This window comes from Armigeres subalbatus, chromosome 3 (genome assembly GCF_024139115.2).
Source record: "Armigeres subalbatus isolate Guangzhou_Male chromosome 3, GZ_Asu_2, whole genome shotgun sequence".
Lineage (NCBI taxonomy): Eukaryota > Metazoa > Arthropoda > Insecta > Diptera > Culicidae > Armigeres > Armigeres subalbatus.
The window spans coordinates 334,340,259-334,360,613 of NC_085141.1; the positions used below are offsets into that span (position 1 = coordinate 334,340,259).

Sequence of the window (20,355 nt, forward strand, 5' to 3'; positions counted from 1 at the left end):
AAACCAACTTATTTAAAAATACATAACTTTTTTGTCCATAATTTCTCCATCATGACCCATAGTGCAAAATAAAACATATATTATCTGCTACAACATATCAAAAAATAAAAACATATTGAAAAAATCGTTTTTGAGTAAATCGATTTTTAAGTTTTATTTTCAATGTTTGAATGTTTTTTTCACAGTGTATATTTTTTTCACATAGCCCCATTGATTACCTAAAAGTTTGCCAAAGATACCAGAACGATCGGATCGGACAAGCCATTTTCAAGTAATATTTTTTTGAAAGTGTTCAAGGTGTTTTTGCTTAGGCCCTTGTCAAAAGTTACACCAGAGTTAAAATGGCAAACCAATGATGCAGATAATGTTTTTGGCCATAAAGGATGTATATTCAAAATTTCAGGGAAATCAAAAAATACAAATATAAATCGACCTTCGATTTCACAGAGAATTGCTCTATATGAAGAATTTAATAATAGGGTTTCTATGCAAAAATTACAAAGACAGTTTCGAAGTAATTCCGTGAAGTTTCTAATTGCGATGACCGCAGGTACTTCTGTAAAACAATATTCAGAAATTCCGCCTTGAATTTAAGAAAGAGTTTTCGGAAAGTTTTCCGTAGAAATTTACCAAGTATGTCTGCAGAAACTACCAAAGCTATTTCAGCAGGAATTCACGGAGGATTATTTTCATGTATTCTCGGAAAATTTTCTGCAGGGATGCTCAAAGAAAGTTTTCCAAGAGCAATTTTTGAGGAAATTGTTGGAGTGATGAAGATAGGAAATTTCTGCCAGATTCCGCCATGAATTTATTGAAGATCCCATGTGAGATGGAATCTCAGGAATTCAGCTACAAATGTATGCTGGAATTCCTAAAGTGATTTTCACAGGAATTCAGGAAGGATGCGTTTATTACCGGAGGATGTTTCGCAGATTATTATGAGGGAATTCATTCGAATTCGAACAAAGATGAATGAGTATGGATGAGCATGAGAATTCCGCAGGTATTCTTGGAAGAGTTTGTCACAGGGTGCGTGGAACTGACAGGAGTCCAGTTTGAGCTAAATCGTTACAAATTTGGCACTCCATCGTGTGCATCTTATTGCTTGTTTATTATGAGTACGACATGTTAACTAATGTTCGATGTCCCATGACATCGAAATGACATTTCCCGTCACAAATAAAAAACCCGTAGACTAAAATAGAACAAAACTTGCCAAAACCATAATATCTCTTCTATAAAACGGCATTACATAAATAGTTTTAACAGTTTGTTCTTGTTTACTATCCCTCCTTGGTATTTTTTGTGATTTTTAGTTGGCCATCCAGAAGAACTGTTGTTATACAAACTTCGATTTATACAACTTAGATTTTCTCAACAAAGTTCACCGAAAGGCTATCATTTCACTCCGAATACGAACTTTTTATATAAGTCTCGGGGACCCATAGTATTTTATACCAATCGACTGTCGACGACACATGTCTGTCTGTCTGTGCGTATGTGACATCTTTTCATATAGTAATCTTTAACCGATTTTCTCGCAACAAGTTGCATTCGACAGAGGACAAATCCTAGTTGATCACTATTGAATTTGATAACGATCGACCGTTGCGTTTAGATGTTGTAATTGTAATTGGCCCTACTTAGCCGTGCGGTTAGACGCGCGACTACAAAGCAAGACCATGCTGAGGGTGGCTAGGTTCGATTCCCGGTGCCGGTCTAGGCAATTTTCAGATTGGAAATTGTCTCGACTTCCTTGGGCATAAAAGTATCATCGTGCTAGCCTCATGATATACGAATGCAAAAATGGTAAACTGGCTTAGAAACCTCGCAGTTAATAACTTTGGAAGTGCTTAATGATCACTAAGCTGCGAGGCGGCTCTGTCCCAGTGTGGGGATGTAATGCCAATAAGAAGAAGAAGAAGAATTGTAATTGTAATTTATCAGCCTTCACCCCGGTCGACACCGTCCGTCCATCTACACTTAAGTTAGGTGAAGGTCTACCAAGCCTTTACCGTTAACATGCGCTAGACCGTATAGTACACCGGTTTCAAACCACAAGCAGGCGCTGGGCTTAACCAGTTCCACAAGTGTTGCGGGCAGCAGGGACTATGTCCAAGGGCTTGACGATCCCTCTCCAGGCCATCTGGGCCCTGTTAAACCTCTACAAAAAGCTGCATGTATCCGCAAGTAGGCCCCACCAAAGCGACCGTGTGCCGCTCAAAGCGCACAAGCCCAAGTCCTGGTGTTAGGTGAGACGCTAAACAGCCCTGACACGACGGCCCTGCGACGAGACAGGAGGTTTGCGCAGGCCCAATAAGCCGCATGGAAAACCAATCATTACGAACAATATAAAAGAGATAATGCGACTCGATATAATCGGCAAAGACCTAGGCGACGAATACAGGATCAAGATTGGAAGCTTGGACCATGGAACTGCAAGTCGCTAGGTTTCGCAGGTTGCGACAGGATGATCTACGATGAATTACATCCCCGCAACTTCGACGTCGTAGCGCTGCAGGAGATTTGCTGGATAGGACAGAAAGTGTGGAAAAGCGGGCATCGAGCGGCTACCTTCTACCAAAGCTGTGGCACCACCAACGAGCTGGGAACCGGCTTTATAGTGCTGGGTAAGATGCGCCATCGTGTGATTGGGTTGCAGCCAATCAACGCAAGGATGTGCAAGCTGAGGATTAAAGGCCGTTTCTTCAACTATAGCATCATTAACGTGCACTGCCCACACGAAGGGAGACCCGACGACGATAAAGAAGCGTTCTACGCACAGCTGGAGCAGACATATGATGGATGTCCACTGCGGGTCGTCAAAATCGTCATCGGTGACATGAACGCACAGGTAGGAAGGGAGGAAATGTATAGACCGGTCATCGGACCAGATAGTCTGCACACCGAATCGAATGACAACGGCCAACGATGCATAAACTTCGCAGCCTCCCGCGGAATGGTAGTCCGAAGCACCCTCTCTCCCCGCAAAAATATCCACACGGCCACATGGAGATCACCTAACCAAGAAACGGAAAACCAAATCGACCACGTTCTAATCGATGGTAAATTCTTCCCCGACATCACGAACGTCCGCACTTACCGCAGTGCGAATATTGAATCCGACCACTACCTCGTCGCAGTATGCCTGCGCTCAAAACTCTCGACGGTGTACAACACGCGTCGAAGCCGGACGCCGCGGCTTAACATCGGGCGGCTACAAGACGGTAGACTAGCCCAAGAATACGCGCAGCAGCTGGAAGTGGCACTCCCAACGGAAGAGCAGCTAGGCGCAGCGTCTCTTGAAGATGGCTGGAGAGATATTCGATCTGCCATTGGCAGCACCTCAACCGCTGCATTTGGCACGGTGTCCCCGGATCAGAGAAACGACTAGTATGACGGCGAATGTGAGCAGTTAGTGGAAGAGAAGAATGCAGCATGGGCGAGAATGCTGCAACACTGCACGAGGGCGAACGAGGCACGATATAAACAGGCGCGGAACAGACAAAATTCGATTTTCCGGAGGAATAAGCGCCAGCATGAAGATCAAGACCGTGAAGAGACGGAGCATCTGAACCGTCCATATAACACACGAAAGTTCCATGACAAGTTAAACCGTTCACGTAAGGGCCACGTGCCACAGTCTGATATGTGTAAGGACATAAACGGGAACCTTCTTACGAACGAGCGTGAGGTGATACAAAGGTGGCGGCAGCACTACGAAGAACACCTGAATGGCGATGTGGCAAATGAAGATGGCGGTATGGTGGTGGACCTGGGAGAACGCGCACAGGACATAATTTTACCGGCTCCGGATCTCCAGGAAACCCAGGAGGATATTGGCCGGCTGAAGAACAACAAAGCCCCTGGGGTTGACCAACTACCAGGAGAGCTATTTAATTATGGTGGTGAGGCACTGGCTAGATCGCTGCACTGGGTCATTACCAAGATTTGGGAGGAGGAAGTTTTGCCGCAGGAGTGGATGGAAGGTGTCGTGTGTCCCATCTACAAAAAGGGCGATAAGCTGGATTGTAGCAACTACCGCGCAATCACATTGCTGAACGCCGCCTACAAGGTACTCTCCCAAATTTTATGCCGTCGACTAGCACCAACTGCAAGGGAGTTCGTGGGGCAGTACCAGGCGGGTTTTTGTATAATAATGAGTGCTGACAACCCAAGATACTTGAGATCATGAGCAGAACGGAGGTAGGCATAACTTTTAGGGATCAACCACCACGTTGCGTTTAGAAGTTATTAAGAAAATGGTACATCGAACTATATTAGCTCCGTATAAGGTTGGTATCTTGGCTAAACGCGATAAAGGCAGTATCATTACTCGATGAATTAAGTTATTTTTTTTATCAATTTGGTATAAACGTGTTTGAAATTGTAGTTTAGAATCATAATGAAAAGCCATATTTTATAAAGCGCAGATGAAGAGAAAACATTCAGAAAGTTTTGATATAAAAAAATTGATGTCACTCGCGTATTTTAACAGAATTTAGTTTAGTCACATGGATTTGATTTTATTCGACGCGGATTGGGCGCGGGAAATATTTCGGGATTATTTAACATGTTTCGCAGGCCAACAGCCTCGGTGTGACGTCCTCGCAACTTCGAGCAAGCAGGTCTTTCAGATGGGGGTGCCTTGCAATCGGTGAAGCGCAGGTTAAGGTAGTTCACGGTAGTAGTAGTGAAATTTATTTTATTAACAGTTTTTGGTGTTACCAAGTAAATTTACATAATAAGTGGTTGGCCGAAATAAGCCATTCAGCTTTGTTTATGAAATGTTTATATGTACAAAGAGTTCAAAAGTTTATCAGTTGGAAACTAACTCCAGAATTATTAGCAGGTCGGAAGCCAACCAACGGACTCTAAACCGATCTTTACACTCACCAAAGCACTCGTGTAGTGTTTAATCCCTGCCAGACAGTGGACCTCAGAAATTCTTGTCCTGGGAGGAGTGTTGAGGATCATCCTCAGGAACTTGTTTTGATTTTGTTGATGTTTCAGATAAGGAATTTTAGCGCAGCTCACCCAGACACACATGCCGTATTCAATCACGGGGAGGATGATGTGCTTGCAGACAGCAAGCTTATTCTTTAGGGACAATGACGACCTGGGGCCGTCATGTTTTTCGATGATTTGATATAGGCCGTCAATTCGCCAGATGAGATCTCCAACTCCTCCGAGAAATCGTTGGGAATAAGATGGATGTTTTTAGCATGCTCCTTAACAGCTGCTTCGTGTGGACTAACGATGTCCTGTCCAAGATTGTGTGAGCTGACGAAAAACCGATCTATTCCGGATACCTTCTCTGCAGGAGTTATCAAGCGATCCTTAGAGTCAGTCGTTGTTGTCTAATGGGATCGAAGGTTGAATGAGCCGAGGCTTAGATTTCAGAATGTTTGTTTATTTCTAGAACGGCTTAGCAGAGTCTGGGAGAGCGCGGATCTTATTGAAAAAATCATTATTTCTGACGTCCACCTTCGGGAACTGGAACTGCCTGCGAGTGACAGTTCGTATTGGTTAGGGTGTTACTTACCTGACGAGCTGTTGGTACATGCTGCTCCCGAGCCACCGAAATCGCCTATTCGATGGAGCGCATCTGTAAGTCGATGACCTCCGAAGCTTTGAGGTGCGCATCGTAGTTGATGTTGGAATCGACGACCTGCTGGAACCGTTCCCAGTTTACGCGAAGGTAATTTCGCCAGGACTGCTGATGCCGATTTACCGAGAAGCCTACTTTCGCCACAACTGGATAATGGCCCGAGCTGAAGTCCTGGTAGACAACCGGCTGCGAGATCGTTCATGTTTGTAATCAACAGGTCGATTGTTGCATGCACTCTGGACCGAATCCGGGCTCAGAATCGTGTAGTGCCCTTCCTCCATATCGTTACACCAGATGGTGCCGTTTCGTCGCCGGCGACGATATACTGAACTTGCCTCCGTGTTAGATTCACAATGGTTTTACTCTTAAGCGAGTAAGCGTTCCAGTTGATCAGAATCCATGACTCAAATCACGGTGTATTTTCGCTGGTTCACGAAATCGGGAAAGCAGCTGTTTGCGTGTAGCCAGATATATAAACTACCACTTTGCATCAGATTGAAGGATCGAATGTTACACTCATTGTAGCTTCACGTTGGCCGGCAGCTTCTTCACCAACTCTTATAGCACCGTGTTTGAAAGGTGTGCTTGTTGACCGACTGCGATGAGATGTTGAGTCAGATTCCTAATCGAAATCCCTAAATCTATTAACAAATCGCTCAGGCGCCAGAATATCGCGTATTTTTTATTTTTCGATTACTTTATTTTCATGATTTTTTATAATTTTGTATACGTTCATCACGGTAGAATATCGCGTAAGTTTTGGATCAACTTAGTTGATAATTATCTCGCGACGGCCATTTCGGGTTCATAGAGCCTTGATTACACTTGAAACCGAGTCTGGCGATAGCAAATAGTACCGAACTGACTTCAACGCGTTGTTTTTCAGACAACGCTGTAAACCGGAAAGTTACTCCCGGAGAAGTCCGGTAGATCTCGAGGCATGACACGCCTGGCTGCCAGGTGCTCTGTAGATGGCCGTCGAAAATCATTATGAGCGGCACATGTTGGATTCTCAAGAAAGCTTTTTCGATGTTTCTTGACCCTGCTCGAGTACTCGAGTTGAAGGGTTTTGTGATTCGCTTATAGAATAACGCAGGTGTTCTTAAGAGACTGTTATAGTGTCTCACGTCGCTTCCGCAGGATATAAGCTCGGGGTTGAAGTTCGTGTTCTGACTTTGGATTCCAACCGGAAAGGTGCTGAACCGAGTAATTGAAACATCGAAGTGGAAGTTTACATCTGTCTGTTGGCATTCACTGTGTACTGGAAAAGGTGGGTGGGCCCACGTGTTCCATTACCAGCCGAAAAATGTGTAGCATGCCGTCGCTTGAATTTGTTTTCCTAGGATATAAGTTGCTAAGTTAGCTCAGTGCTCTTGAACAGTGTGCTGTGTTCAAAACGTTTTGAACAGGAACACGGGTTCTCGTGTTCAGATGCATAGTCAAGTTTTATTTGCTTCAAGTTAATTAGAGCACCCTCAAGTCCAATGACTGCCGTAGTTAATGTATAACGAGATTTGTGTAAGTCTGCTATTATACCAAATAAAGCTTACCACAACCCAAGTTCTTAATAGCGGTTAAAACCGAATTATGAAGGGTTCTTTCACAAATTACGTAACGCTAAATTTGATAATTTTATACCCTAATCCCTCACTGTTTTCTAATTACTCCATTCATTTATTCAACAGATCCTCAATATGGAAGACGACATGAATTGGTATCGGGCGGAACTAGACGGGAAAGAAGGGCTAATACCTAGCAATTACATAGAAATGAAGAATCATGAGTAGGTTCCTTTACCACCCACAAAACCGCATCTAATTCAAATCGCAATCGCAATCATTCCAGCTGGTATTATGGCCGAATCACACGGGCAGATGCTGAGAAACTCCTGTCGAACAAACACGAGGGCGCTTTCCTGATACGGATCAGCGAGTCCAGTCCGGGTGATTTCAGTCTGTCGGTCAAATGCTCGGACGGAGTGCAGCACTTCAAGGTGCTCCGGGACGCGCAAGGCAAATTCTTCCTCTGGGTGGTGAAATTCAGCTCCCTGAACGAACTCGTGGACTACCACCGGACGGCCAGTGTGTCCCGCTCACAGGAGGTTAAACTACGCGATATGGTGCCAGAAGAGGTGAGTCGTTGATGTTGATTCTGTTTGGGATTAAGCAATGAGTTCAATGAGCTCCAATGTGAGCTTAGATTTTTCCTTGACTTTGTCTATTTTTTTTAAACAGCCCAAGGCAAAAGTAGTCTGTGTTGTAGATCAAAGTTCTCCTTAGTCTGCTAGGTCCTTAGACGAGGTCTGCGGATTAGTCGCAAATATTCTTCCACCGCATCGAAATATCTTGCTTGGTATCTCATCAGGCATTTAGTGCCATCTTTCCTACAACGCTAACTAACTTCTTTCTTTTAGATGCTGGTGCAAGCGCTGTACGACTTTGTTGCGCAGGAATCCGGCGAGCTGGATTTCCGGCGAGGGGACGTCATCACTGTTACGGATCGCTCCGACGAGCATTGGTGGAATGGCGAAATTGGTAACCGGAAAGGACTATTCCCAGCAATATACGTGGCGCCCTACCATTCATAAGATATAAGTATTTTTATTATTTTTGCTATATAAATATTACATATTTTTAATGTTTAACCGGGGAGGGGAAAGGGGGGCATGGCGAAAGAGGGAGGAAGGAAAGAGGAAGATAGATGCAAAGCAAGCAAAAAGCGAATGTGAAACTTTACGCGATTCTAAAAACAAAAGAATTCAGAAGCCAATAAGAACGCAAAGCTGCGATTGAGAAGAGAGCGAGAACGAGTCAGTGCGCAACAAAAATGAATCCTGTGGTCTTGCAGCCAATGTATATTGAATGACGTACATAAAAACACACACACACATTATGACACAAACGGAAGTTAATGTCCTATTACCTTCCGGGTAGACCGTGTAACGAGACTTGTCAGACATTTGAATGCCAGCTGAAACAAAATGGCGTGGAAGCACTAGAAAGGATATACGCAGAATCAAAAGAAATCAAATTCAGGTGTTTTTATAATATCTAGGTTTTGCTTGTCGATAGTTTGGTCGCATTGCCGCGCAAGAGACCACAACTCAACTCAGATAAATACATTCAATCAACACCAGACAACCCAACCCACACTACTAAAAGATAATCGTGAGTGTGAATAAAAATGAAATATTTCAAATGCTGAAAGTTAAGGGATAATTGTAGCGTTGTTATATATAGATTTTTTTTTCTGTTTTTGTCTCGTAAGATAGTCTCGTTTGTTTTTGGAACAACTTTTTCCTTTCGTTTTGTAATTAATCCTACAAGTAGGCAACCGTTAGCAGATCTTATTACTATAAAAACAAAAAGGAAACAAATGTAGAAACAAAATTCGTCTAATTTCGTTTTTAGGCAAAAAGCGCAACTTTTGTCATTATGTGTAATAGCTTGTAAGTGTAAAACAGTCACACAAGTAAGAAAAAAATGGAGCATGTTGTAAGGAGAAATCCTTACACAATAATAGACTTTTTAAACAAGTATCATTCTCAGTTTATCAATTCCTTGCGCTAAGCGAATCCGTTTTAGGCGAAACCTTAGTTTCCTGTCGTGCTATTTGGCCTAATAGAAGATTATGCCAAATGGCATTTCAGGTAATGGGGGAGCTTTATTAAATTACACTCGAAATACAATCCTATTCTAAATAAGAAACAACAACAATTATGGATAAATCTACAATTATTTAAAACCTATCGACAACATATGGTTGAATGACATTTGGCTGAATGGAAGCTTGAGCTCTCGAAAACTTGGTTGAATGGATTCCTAGTCCAAACCGTATTTCGAACTGATTTTGAATTGAAGGAAAATACTTTTTGGAGCTAATGTCCATTCGACCTCTTGTTTCGAAGCATAGAAACAAAAAACAGAAACCCCATTTAGAGCAGTTTTAAATAATCCAGAATAGATGAAAAATCCTCAAGTGAATAGAACCGAACCATACACACTACACAGTGACAGACTTCACTAGGAGAATAATTTACACAATTATACACACATACACAATTTACCTACTACCATCCAATCACACGCTGTACTGATAAGGTGCAGTGAACAGGGCAAAAGGACACCCTTGAGTGTAGGTGCTTATGTCGTTTTCTGTCTTTTCCGGGAACGAGGTTCCTGTTTTGTTTGCTGAAGTGTCGCGAACGACCGGAAAAGAATTACCTATACCTACCTTGCATAATTAAGTAGAGAAACAAAAAGGAAGAAAGTGCGAACTGCAGAGTGGGAGTGCAATGTGCCAAGCGAGTATCGTCATCCACACACCTTTTCGCGAAGCGTGAAAGCCATCGTAAATTACACAAAGACGACACACATGAAGTACCCTTATCCTACAGAAAGGAGGCTCTACTCTACACACATAATACAACCCTAAGACCAGCAAGTAAACAAACGAAAAACGACCATCAATCCGGCAGCGAAAAAACAAGACTTCGTTTTTTTTCACAAACACACAAAAGATAGCAACAACAAATAAGAAAGGATAACAACAACAAACAAGCAAAAAACATGAATGAATAAAATGCTAGTAATTAATGAGATAAGTAATAATAATACAACAATACAATGCGATGCGAATTAAGTGGTGGTGCTCGTTATTATTAAAAATGGAAAGGAAAGAATTCAGTTACTAACTTTTTAGCGCAACTTTTAGTTAGCTGTTAGTGTGTAGATTTAGAAAATTTAACCAAAAAAACTGGGCAATCAATGCAAAAAATTAGATAACAATGTTTTTGAATCCTACACACATCTATCGTTTGTTTATTGTTGAGGATTCTTTAATCTTAAATTCTTAACTGGCAGTGCGTAAGGAACTCTAGTAGAAACGATTAATGCATTCAATATGGAGACGCATGGTGCTACATTAACTTTCTTAGCCCTTCCATTACCAAACCCCTCTTTTGAAAACGCAAATAAAAATCGTTTTGTCTCAATTTTGTTTTGTTTTTTTTTTGTATTTTTTACCAAAAGAAACAGATCTTTGTTTCCAAAAGAAGAGTTGATAACGGAAGGGCTAACTAAACAATCATGGAGCCATCCAATAGCAACATTAACCTTAAAATACGAGAAACACATTTAACACAATAAACATCAAACTTCCAAACAGTAATGCTACTGATGAGGAAACTGCAAAATTTGCATAACTACTTTGGCACAAAATCACTCCAAATGAACACTCTGAAGATTTGGAAAGCTTCCGTTGTTGGAGGGAGCCGGTCATTTAGCATCAAGTCATTTGGCATAATTGTGAATACTGTCAAAAGAGAGGATTATTTGGCAAAAGCGACATTTGGCATGATTTTTTTCTGTGTTTACTAAATTAGTTGCTTGACTAAGTGGTGATAAAAAAACAGGAATGGTAAATACAACTCCGATAATAATATTAAAAAGAAGACATCCTTTCGTAAAAAGCATACATGAGCCGAGTCTAAAGCACTGATAATCGTTATCCCTCGGTTGGATTCATGATTTTCCCAGTGGAAAGCAATGATTAATGTGTTATTTTTTCAAAGTGATGTTCGCCTTAACCTCTACGATACCAGAAACGACTGAAATTTATTTTTCAGTTTGCTTTTATTTTGCCAATAATGAACCGATTTTAACAAAACAGTCATGGTTAGTTCGAAAGTTTAATACCGTGGAGGTACCATATTCTGCGCATTTAAGAAAATTTTAAAACAAAATCGTTGTTATCGAGAAACCATAATGATTTATGAATACCTTTATGAAGTAGTTGTGTAACTATAATCCACGGAAGACTATGAATCATTAAAATTTTGATGAAATTGACATATTATTAATCGATTTGTGAATTGCCATATGGTTCCTAATTCTGCGCACATATTTTGAAATGTTCCATATTCTGCGCACAATGTTCCTAATTCTGCGCACAATAATAAACACTCAGTTTGAGTAATTTTTTTCTCATGAAATGGTTTTGAACATTTATACAAATATTTCATTATTTTGCACGTTTTTAGTACCATGTATGTTTCCTAAAGTCTATCTGACAACAACGTTTTACCGTTCTCGTACGCTAAGTATACGAAAAAACGTCCGCTCCAAAACGAACTTTAATATAAGACCTGGTGAATTAGACCCAAACCCAATCGACTCAGCTGTGATGAATTGAGATAATGCCTGTGTGTGCGTGTATGTGTGTACGATGTATGTGTACAAAGATCTTATTTATTTTATTTTTCAAGTCCATTATCCGATTGCTCAGCATCACCACAAGTTGCTTTCACGATCCATTTTTTCCGTTAGACAACTTTCCAGATCGGTTATTGTATTCATGTCAATGGTCAAGTCACTGTTTTGCCTTGTTTACTAAAGTTCGCCATTGATGAAAAGGCAATTTTTTATTCCGATCGAATCCGATATTTATATAGAATTGAAATAAATGTAATCCAACGCGAATAATAAGACCAGTCCTACATAAATGCTAATGTTGCCCAAAGTGCTATTTTCTCAAATGTAGGAATGCCAGTCCGACCTAGGAAATCTTCGAGTGGAGAATTATGTCGATATTATTCGTGCTAGTAACGTGATATACACATTTAGATTATGTAGATAACTCTAAGTTTAAAAAACGCTCAGTGGAGCTGTGGTGCGCAAGGCCAAGTAGCAGATATCCCTTGTCTCTTTCCGGATAATCTATCTTCGCATTTTTTTGCTCCTCTTGTTTTATTTCAGCATTTTGAAATATGTTTCCTTGCCAAAACAGTTGATACGTTCAATTTGGGTTGACAAGCCAGGCTTATTATACCTATCCATTCCGCGCGCACAATTAGGAACAGAAAGTAAATTTTGTGCCATATTCTGCGCAACATAAAATGCTTTCTATAAGATAGAGATTACACTCTGGAAGCCGATTTTCATCATATTGAAGCAACAAATAATCTGCTTTTGCACTTCGCTTTAAAAAAATGAGCCCAAATCTTTTTTTTGCTCAAATTCGAGACAAATTTGTTTATGTGCGTTTTAGCGCTGCTGCTAATGGAGGCCATTTTTCGACATTTTTCGATTTTACCGATTTTGTTTTTCTTCATATTTCCGTTATCAACGCTAATTTATTGCTTTATTATCTGCTCATGACAACAATAAATTCCCAACTTTTTGATGACATGTAAGTAAATATAATAATAACAGTAAAGAAAATTTAAAAAAATGTTTTAGTGTCAAAGTGCGCAGAATTAGGAGCCGCGCAGAATAAGGTACGCGCACGGTATATTTTCAGGAAATGGTTTGAGGTCGTGAATTTTTGTAATGGTTCCGGATTGAGGCCAAAACCCAGCGGGGTACCTAGAGTAACCCAGAATGTAATTTTTCCAAGAAACTCACGAAAAATTATTTTGTTCATGGAAAATCTATGAATGTTGAATCTAAATGCAAGCATATGTAATATTTGAGATTTTTAGGACCAACCCGTTGGTCCGGGTACATGGCTGCTTGATATCGGTTCCGAAAGGGACCAGACGTGGACACTTCCAAAAATGGACATATTGGTGCCGTTCGAATGCCCGAATGTCTTGCTTTCACTCGCAAAAGCGAAAAGAGCTCATCCCGTATATTTTTAGGTGTATTTGGTCCCCTTCAAGTGGCCAACCTGAAGCCGGTTCCGGTGGGATCCTAATGAGGACAGAATTGAGCATATTGTTGCCGTTTCAGTGCTTAAAATTCTTGATTTTTCACTAATAAGCTTTTGACTACTATAATTCTACACGAACTCTCGTCTTACTTCTCTCCATTATGAAAGAATTAAAATTAACGTTTACCTTCCACTTTAGCAAACATGGAAAGCAACACTTAAACTAAACTCGTACAAGTTAGCCATACAAAAACATACTTAAGTCAGTTTGGTAAGATAAGTCAGCCCACTGGTACAGGTACAGAACAACTTAGCGAGCGCAACCAAGGATGGAGAGATGTGGCCTTGCACCATGTATTACCCGCGACAAGTTCGAAGGGGAATCCTGTCCCATTGTTTGCTATTAAAAATTGACAACATTGGATTATGGGATCAGAAGTTATGGCCAAAAATTATTTTTTATGTGCAAAACACGCTAAAAAACACTCATTCGTATTTTTTAGTATATTTTTTTTTTGCACAAGAAAGGCACCAAAACCACTAGGTGGAATCACCAGGGTTTTATTTTATAATAACGGTCCACCGGCGCACCGTGCGATTCGGACAAGTGAGCGTACAACTAATAGCAACAACAGAATCGCTTCTAATTTAATTCTAATTAATTTCTTATTCTAATCAATCACGATAAAAAGATTTAAAAATGAATGACAAATGAGTAAAACCTTATTAGATTCCACAAAAGTTGCAAATTTCATTTCAGGTGAATCGTTTGGTTATTATGGATTCTATATTTAAAGAAAAAATATTGTTTATACGTATTGTTTTTTTGGCTTAGCTGTCTTAATATTGTATCAAACGAACTATAATGTTCTTGTTGCGACGTTTCGGTCCGTGTTTGGGAACGGACGTTTTAAATTTTTAAATACTTTCAACATTTTTAAGCATTATATAAACATTACCATTTGCATGACGGTATGCTATATTATACATTATACATTAGAGTGATTCAAATTTTGACTTTTATGCTCCCGGTGCTTGAACGATTGCTTTGCCATTTAAAAAAAAATTGCCAATTAAAAAAATATTGAAATTTTACCTGACTGTTAGGTACAACCATATGCAGAGCAAGACTCCAGCCAGGATGGTGGCTAACTACATACATACTTCTTTATCCCTCTCATCAAAAGTTGCACACCTTCGGAATCAACTTCCTTTGCACATTTGTTCCACATTTTGGCCATCTGTGTCGCGTCCTGACCTATTTTTTCCACTTTTCTTAAGCTTCCGCTTCATTACTGCCCAAAATGTCTCGATGGGCCGGAGCTGTGGGCAGTTGCGTGGATTTATGTTTTTATCGATGAAATCTTCGTTATTATCGCGGTACCACTGGATGACTTCCCGGTTGTAGTGGCAACTCGCAAAATCTTGCCAAAACTTCACGTTATGTGAGGTAGACCGGGGTTTTTGAGATATTCCTCATTGTACAGCTTCGAGTCCATCGTCTTATTCGTCACAAACACTTAAGTCTTTGCTCCACAGCTGCATATCCCTTGCCAAAAACATCTGTTTTTTTTTTTGCAATTTTGTCCAAAAAGCAAACTTAACTTCGCAGGAACTAGGGACACGGCAGGTATTTCCGTCCTTCGTCGTAGGGGCTAAAACCAACGAAAGCAACGTACATTTGCTAGAACTCCACTATAGCAGAACGTTTCTCCTGAGATTACGATTTGGTATGTATGAGTTTTACAAAAAAGCGTCTTTTTTATTGGTTTTCGAGACTATGACGAACAGACGAAAATACCTGCCGTGTCCCTACCTACTACTCGTGCCGTCGCCATGAAGAATTTTTGGCTAGGAAGCTGTCCGAAATCCTTTTTGACGTAGGTTCCATCGTCGATAAGCAGGATTATCAACGTGGGTGTGCAGATTTTTTTTTCTCCTTTCGGCTTCCATCTGGAATCATTTTTGACTCGCTGCACGCTACATCGTGAAATTTATACCACAGCAAGTGAGGGCTTAGGTAGACAAACCGCTGTAAAGTAATTCTTGCAGCGGTCACTTTCCGTGCCGCTGCAATACAATAAATGATTCCGGATTCTAAATGGACATAGCTTTAGAGTGTGGCGTCATGGTCATTTTTTCAAATCAATGGTTTTTCGAAGCCATTCTGGCCTGGGTCCTAAACAGCGAGTCAGTCATTTGGGCTCGATTGGTTGCTTCCTCGCTTTCCGCATCGCGTTTGAAATTTGTATGGAAATTAGTATGGGAGAACGTATATTTTTGCATTTTTACTCCTGGTACCCGAAGGTTGCCGAAAAACTTTGCAGAAGAAGGCACGTTGCTGGAACGTCCACGAAAAAAGTTATAACGCTTCGAAGATTGAGTGTTCAAACCATATGCAAACAAATCGTTTATTCTGCCAGCACTGCCAAACTATGTGAACCAATAATTTAACTGAGTGTTATTTCAAAATTATTTATCTTACATGGCTTTAGAGCTAATGGGAGTTATTTGGAATCATTTCACAAAGTAAAAACTTCGAAAAGACGGAAGATTGCCCTTTAACAATCATAGGTTGCCCGGTAGTACTGGCCGAAACATTGATTTCTCGCATATGGTTTGAACAATCAATTTTCATAGCGTAATAACATTTTTTGTAGACCTTCCAGCTATACACCTTCTTTGTAAGCAAAAATGTAAAAAGTACGTTTTCCCATACTAATCTCCATATAAATTTAAAACGCGATGCGGAAAGCGAGGACGCAACCAATCGAGCCCATATTTTGCACAGTTGATTGGGGTCCCAAAACGATTCAGAAAAACCTTGATCTCAATTGATTGGATGAAGTTTGCGTTTTTCCATACAACCGCGCCCCACTCTAATACACACATACATACATGCATTTATATAAACATTGCCATTTGACTAGATCTTCCTATAGACTGTAGAGTAGAAAATGACGAACTCTAAGGTAGGACGATTGCCATTTTGATCATGAAATTTTTCCAAACAATTATAAAATAGCAAAACAGCAGCCAGTCGGCACGTGGGCCTCGAATTGGAACTTCTACGCTTGCACATATGTAAAAAAACCCAACTTAATTCACCGAAAAGTGATACTGCCTTTCTCGCATTTAGCCAAGACACCAACCTTATATGGTTCAATCGAGGGTTCAATGAACCATTTTCTTAATAACTTTTGAACGCAACGGCCGTCACAAAATCCAATAGTGATCTACAAGGCCTTACCACCTTTTGAATGCAACTTATTGCGAGAAAATCGGCTAAGGATTACTATATGAAAAGTTGTCTAAAGTTTTACTTAGCTTTTGTGCACACACATACATACACACGGACAGACAGACATGTGCTCAGTTCGTCGAGCTGAGTCGATTGGAATATAACACTATGGGTCTCCGAGGCTTCTATAAAAAGTTCGTTTTTGTAGTGAAATGATAGCCTTTGTTGTACAAGAAAGGCAAAAAGTGTACAACTCACTAAGCGATTAATTGGCTATTCAACTTGCAACTACATGTTAATATGCCCATAATTTTTCGACGGAAATTCAAAGTTTTTAGCTTAGCCCTAGTTTATTTCTTAACATAACCGCATTACTTACTCACGATTACTATTTCACACGCCACTTCTGAAAGTGGAATGTTTCACTTAGACATTCATTGTCCTAAAAAGCACCTTTTGGTTCCCCTTTGTCACAATATTTTCCATTTGCAAATGAAGCGATTCCTCAGGGTATACGGTATTCCCAGTAGTCACCTAATTACGCTGGGTATATTTATTGGTTATCAGTTCATTATGTGTTTCGAAACACATCTGATTAATATTAATCAGATTCCAAGGTTTGAACCATTAACGCAATTAGGTATAATACATTTATTATCAGGCTAAGAATTTCATTGGGTTTTTACCAGTTTAACCTGCAATCCAGCATCGTGTATTTAAAGGAGATCCATAGAACACAACTAAAGTACAAGATGCAACTGGGATGGATTTTGTCAGGCGTGCTGGCTTTGCCTGCAGTTGTTTGGAGTGCGCAACTCAACACTACAAATCCAACGGATTTGTATTTCCAAGATCCGTTTTTTAAAACGATGTTTCCAGTCCCCAAGCCCGTACCTCCCTCATCGTCGCCTTTTTTCTCATTTACTCAACTACCAATACCATCAACACCAACGCCAGCACAACCGATATCAACCCAATCAGCTCCAACACCAACACCATCGCCTACTGAATCGAATACAGATGTTGGAAAAAATAGTGCAGAAAGACCAGAAAGATCGGTCAACACTGGGGGACTATTGATGATAATGACGGTGATTTTTGCAGGATTGGCTTTCTTTAGAATTGTTTGAGCTGTCCGAGTCTATGTACAACATTGAATTCGTTTTCGAAAAAAAATGGTTCTACCTAATATTGCACGTATTCATGAATACTGGTAAGCATTGTAACTTATCGTTTTATCAAAATGACATACAGTAAAACTGTCCCTAGTACTCCAGTAAACAAATTTTGCTTGAGGTTTCCAGTATCCGAAAGAATTAAAATGTGTGGTTAGCGGCGTCAGTCGCCTGGGCGCTCTACGTGCTGTGAAATGTGGGTTCGATTCCCGCTCTAGTAAGAAATAAACTTTTCGTAAAGCGGGAAATTTTCCTTTTGTCCACTGGGTGTTGTGTAAATGTTATGTCCGTTGTCTAATGCTAGGTGTTAAGTATTCAGTCTGTGCGGCCCTCTGATCGAAGATGGTGATCATGCCTCTTTTATATTATTATTGTTTAAATTGGAAATGATCGGGTCTAGACGGGATGAGTGAACGAAGCTTTGATCTAATCCAAAGGCTTTACTGATGTTGGATAAATTTTTTTTCACTGATCCTACTATAGACTTCTTTGACATTGACATTGGCATAGGCCATAATCGCGAATGGTAATTTGAACTACAAGATTGGAAGTAGTAAGAGCACCTCCTTCGAAAATGTATGTACATACCATAATACTACAAAATGTATGTATTATAATACTGGTGTCAGGCCATTAGGCCGAAGGCCGTTAGGCCGAAGGCCATTTGGCCGAAGGTCATTAGGCCGAATGGACATTAGGCCGAACGGTCATTAGGCCGAATGGCCATTAGGCCGAATTAGCAAAAAGAAGCAAGAAGTGAAAAATGAGAAGTTCTTTCTTCACCTCACCCCTTTTTCCTTCTCCCTTCTTGAATCTTCTTTCTTCTTCCTTCTTCCCTTTTCCTTCTTCCGTTTTCCTTCTTCCTTCTTCTTTTTTCTTTCTTTCTTCTTACTTCTTTCTTCTTCCCTCTTCCTTCTACCTTCTTTCTTCCTTCTTCTTTTTTATTTTTTTCTTCTTCCTTCTTCCTCCTTTTTTATTCTTTCTTCTTCCTTCCGTTTTCTTCCTTCTTCCTTCTTTCTTCTTCCTCCTTCCATCATTCTTCTTTCTTCTTCCTTATTTCTTTTTCTTTCTTCCCTCTTCCTTCTTCTTTCTTCCATCCTTCTTTCTTCTTTCTTCCTTCTTCCTTCTTTCTTCTTCCTCCTTCCATCGTCCTTCTTCCTTCTTTCTTCTTTTCTTTCTTCTTTCTTCCCTCTTCCTTCTTCCTTCTTTCTTCTTCTTTCTTCCCTCTTCCTTCTTCTTTCTTCCTTCTTCCTTCTTCTTTCTTTCTTCTTTCTCTTCCTTCTTCATTCTTCCTTGTTCCTTCTTTCTTCTTCTTTCTTTCTTCTTTTTTTTCCTTCCTCATTCTTCCTTCTTCCTTCTACATTCTTACTTCTTCCTTCTTCCTTCTTCCTTCTTCCTTCTTCCTTCTTCCTTCTTCCTTCTTCCTTCTTGCTTCTTCCTTCTTCCTTTTTCTTTCTTCCTTCATCCTTCTTCTTTCTTCCTTCTTTCTTCTTTCTTCTCTTTTCTTCTGCATTCTTCTTTCTTCTTCTTCTTCCTTTTTCCTTCTTCATTCTTACTTTTTCCTTCTTCCTTCTTTCTTCTTCCTTCTTTCTTCTTCTTTCTTCCTTCTTCCTTCTTCCTTCTTCCTTCTTACTTCTTCCTCCTTTTTCCTTTTTCCTTTCTACTTCTTCCTCATTGCGCACTGCTCACTTCTCACTCCCCAGCTCTCATTCGGCCTAATGGCCATTCGGCCTAATGACCGTTCGGCCTAATGACCATTCGGCCTAATGACCATTCGGCCTAATGACCTTTGGCCTAACGGCCTTCGGCCTAATGACCCAGCATCATAATACTACAGCACAAACAAACAAACATAACACTAATGAAATAGGGGTCTTCAGTATCCTTGCGAGCAAAGGCGTAGGATTGTCAATCCGTAGATGGCGAGTTCGATTCTCGGTTCGGTCTAAGATGTTTTCGGGTTGGAAACTTTCACGACATCCTGGGCATATATAGTGTATCCATTGTACTTGCCACACAAGATACATACTCATGCAATGGCGGGTATAGAAAGCTTTCAATTAATAACTGAGGAAATGCTAATAGAATACTAAGTTGAAAATCAGGCCAAGTTCCAGTTGAAATGTAGAGCCGTTGAAGAAGAAGAAGACTAAAGAAATAATACCATCGACCATGACGATAGCTATCATTTTAATTTGATTATTTTATAAATTTAGAGACGCAAGCGTTGTAAACCTTCAAGTTTGACATTTCACTTCTGCGACTTTTTTGCCTTTTAGTCTAACACCACATTGATTGAGCACGACCACTGGTTTCAAGTCGGAACTTTAAAGTTCAGCGTAATATCCCAGTAGGAAATGTAGGGGAAACCGCCAAATGTTGAACGGCTAATTTTGTCGCCTATTGTTGAACTCCCATAAGAAATGCACGTGCGTTCAACAATAGGCGAAGAAATTAGTCATTCAACATTAGGCGAATTACCCTAATACCAATAAGAAGAAGATTGTGCTGCCATTTGTTTTCAGAAGTACGGGATTCTTGGAGTTTTGGCACAATCAAATACCCTAACCTAACCCATTTGACAAATTAGGACTTCCTGTGAGGAAGAGATTCGTAGTCGAATCAGTAGTTCAATAATTGGACCATTAGTTTTTTTTTTTCAAAATATGTTTGAATGC

General features: G+C 40.3%; 1 protein-coding gene across 6 annotated transcripts in view; it reads left to right on the forward strand.

Annotated features, from left to right (window-relative positions):
- Window positions 1-10,252, forward strand: part of LOC134225722 (growth factor receptor-bound protein 2) — a 134,077-nt gene extending 123,825 nt beyond the window's left edge. For all 6 annotated transcript variants that reach the window (XM_062706027.1, XM_062706024.1, XM_062706026.1 and 3 more), the window contains exons 3-5: window positions 7,297-7,394; window positions 7,457-7,742; window positions 8,025-10,252. In XM_062706027.1, coding sequence (XP_062562011.1) covers window positions 7,297-7,394; window positions 7,457-7,742; window positions 8,025-8,198 — 558 coding nt within the window. In that variant the 3' untranslated portion in view covers window positions 8,199-10,252. The remainder of the gene's footprint in view (window positions 1-7,296; window positions 7,395-7,456; window positions 7,743-8,024) is intronic.
- Window positions 10,253-20,355: the final 10,103 nt, after the last annotated feature.